At 34.4% G+C, this 2,770-nt stretch overlaps 1 protein-coding gene across 1 annotated transcript; it reads right to left on the bottom strand.

Moving 5' to 3' along the window:
- Nucleotides 1-362: 362 nt before the first annotated feature.
- On the bottom strand, nucleotides 363-2,033 carry LOC143603313 (protein IQ-DOMAIN 10-like). The gene is made up of 5 exons (XM_077080141.1): nucleotides 1,943-2,033; nucleotides 1,700-1,848; nucleotides 1,299-1,533; nucleotides 923-1,036; nucleotides 363-837 (listed from the first exon to the last, which is right to left on the bottom strand). Exons 1-5 carry the CDS (start codon nucleotides 2,015-2,017, stop codon nucleotides 532-534), a joined length of 879 nt encoding a protein of 292 aa, XP_076936256.1. The 5' UTR covers nucleotides 2,018-2,033; the 3' UTR covers nucleotides 363-531.
- Between the last annotated feature and the right edge of the window lie 737 nt (nucleotides 2,034-2,770).

Below are 2,770 nucleotides of genomic sequence, written 5' to 3'. Positions count from 1 at the left end.
GCCAACCCAACAGTTTAGATCCCGCCAAAGACTATATCCGTACGTCACACTATTAGCAGGCATTTTGTAATGCATTCTTGCGTGATCTCAGCCTCTCAGATCTATGGCCTAATCCGTGCTCTGGCCTCTAGACCAATCAAATACGAGAAGTCGCCATCAAAAACGATTATTCTCAACAAAAGTGGTCACCACTTAGAGTGTCATTTACCTGCATCAAGTATAAATAAACAACCTCCGATCAAGGTACGATCATCTTCTACATATTTCACTTCACACTTCGCTTCATATCACTTTACCCACATGATCTACTATAAAACTTTGATGTTCTTCAACCACATGCATATTAATGCAACCTTTTAACTTTTATAAGTTCAATCCAAAAGCCATTATTATATTTACTTACAACATAAATTACAAACAAGTCAATAGTACAATGCAAGATAACCATAAAAATCACTCCACACCAATAAAATTCAAATATTTCAACACTTTTGACTAATCTATTATTGCACCATATATAAATGATTCAAGTTATATTGATATCTGCTTTTCGGGCTTTGTTTTCACACCCTCACCTTTTGCTGGTGCCCCGAATGATAACCTTCGGCTAAGCGATGGCTTCGTCCCAACAGGCGAACTTTTCTGTGAGTTTGACTTTTTCGTTGACGGTGATTTCTTACTTGTTGGACTGTTGACTTTCTTTGGAGTTGACCCGACTACTTCTCGGCTTTCCCATGGCCGAGCAGCAATCCATCTCTCCATCCAACTCCAACCCCAATCATATGTTGCAAGTTTGGAATCATTTGCGCCTAAATTGTTGTTAGAATGTGCCCTCCACTGCATATTTACAAAGGGTCAACGGGTTCAAACTACTAAAAGAAAGTCAAAGGTCAACGAGTAAAAGAATGTGATTTGAGTTTACCTGATGAGAGAACGCGTATGCAATTGCCCGCTCACGCTTTATTGTGGCCTCTTCTCTTTGTTTTGCCCGTGCAAGAGCCTCGGTCATCGTGTGATGGCTGCCTTTCCACTCCACCTGCAATCAGTTTTGACCATAACGTTGGTCAACTCTGGTAAAGACACTACCAATGATACCTAAATGTTAAACAAATAACATCCAGCTTAACATTCTTTTCTACTTTATTTACATATCCCATAGTTAGTTCAGACATATTAAATCTTCTTTCTTATTTCTTTGTTACAAAGTTTTTGACATTTTTTTCTGCTCTTTCACTCAAATTATTAAAAAAGTCAATATCTTTGACTTAGTTAGGTCAAATAGTCAGAATTCATGTTACCTCGAGATCACGAGCCTTGGCATCAAGCCTCAACTGATTTTCAAGCTTCTTTTGCTTGTTTCCTTTGTCTTCTATCATAGCAAGCCTACTAGTTCTTACCTGTGCTTGTATTCTACTCCATGATTGAAGATTTCTTAACGTATTCGAGGTTTGCCTTTTTCCATAATTGCCCTCCATAAGCATCTGCAATCTTACTATCCGTTCGAATTGCAGTAAAACTTTCTTGCCTGAAAAATTTTCAAACACAAGTGTAATCATCCAAACTTTCAAAAACAAAAAGTTTGACTTTCGATGTGTAGTTGACCAGCTTTCCCATGAAGGGTAATTTATACTTTTACCATGCAAAAAGTCAAACACCTGTATTAAACCAAGCCAAAAGTCAAACAGTCATATGTTACATTCCCCTGAATGCAGTTTGAATCCGTGTTGCCGCTTTATCTTCAGTAAGCCGACCAACAACCTCATGACGTCGATTAGTAACATTATTAATCGGTTCTTCTGTTACACAGGATTTTATAATATATCCATTTGTTTCAAGTGGTGAAAAATGCTGTAAAAAGTTACAAGTGTTACAAAAAAAACATGTAGATATGTAGGTATCAAATGATGAGCTTCTTTATACTAATATGTATCCGTTTGCATACCTTTGTTTTGTTTGATTTCAATTTCCTTGCTTTATTTAAGGTGATTATATTCTTCAACCAATCACCAGATCCCATCCTTGATGCTACACCAACAATATTATACAGAATGCTCATATATTAATTAACTTCCAAGATAATATCATTCTATACAAAACTAATAAAAAAATTATCCAAATCAACAAGTTAACAAATTATACAAAAATTCAACAGTTTCATGTTTACTTGAAACTTCACAAATATAAATAATCGTCAGAAAACTGTTTTTTTTTTTTTTAATTCAGATGATAATAAAACCATTTATATGCAACAAAATCACTAAATTCACAAACATGTTGTGAAATATCTTAAAAGTCAACGAGTCATAGTGCAGTATAAGTAAGTGAAATCAAACATATAAACATGAATGAAAACATGGGTATTGAAAACAAGAGTGACATACCAGATGAGAACAAACTACTTCAAATATGGGATATGAATACTTAAAATCAAAATGAGTGAAATCAAGTAGAGTGTTTGTTTGTTGCAAATGAGTAATAATATTAATAGGAAGGGGAAACTGAAAAGAGACAAAAGGGTGTGGATAATGGTCCCACCATGGTTCAACTGCCTCTTTAACACATTTATTTTGTTTCATGAAATTTGGGCGTTTCTACTTTAAGATATTATTTTACAAAAATGGGTTGGTGGTTGAGTCATGAACTTAAAAATCGACCATGAGTCCATGACTATTACTATTTTTTTTTCTAAGTAATCTCTTTAATATTTTTTAACGATTTTTAATATCAAATAAATAACACAATAATAATATAACTCGAAGCATGCAAGTCT

The sequence above is a fragment of the Bidens hawaiensis genome, unplaced genomic scaffold (assembly GCF_021521415.1).
Source record: "Bidens hawaiensis isolate Kalapana, Puna unplaced genomic scaffold, B.hawaiensis_p1.1 tig00061224_1, whole genome shotgun sequence".
Lineage (NCBI taxonomy): Eukaryota > Viridiplantae > Streptophyta > Magnoliopsida > Asterales > Asteraceae > Bidens > Bidens hawaiensis.
The sequence above is the reverse complement of the archived record's forward strand: the minus strand, read 5'-3'. Positions and strand labels throughout refer to the sequence as shown.

Excerpts from the sequence above, each read along its gene's own strand:
- LOC143603313 (XM_077080141.1), bottom strand. The coding sequence starts at position 2,017 with ATGGGATCTGGTGATTGGTTGAAGAATATAATCACCTTAAATAAAGCA. Across the intron at positions 1,849-1,942 it reads TGAAATCAAACAAAACAAAG|CATTTTTCACCACTTGAAAC; the intron begins GTATGCAAACGG and ends AACTTTTTACAG. Across the intron at positions 838-922 it reads CATACGCGTTCTCTCATCAG|TGGAGGGCACATTCTAACAA; the intron begins GTAAACTCAAAT and ends GTAAATATGCAG.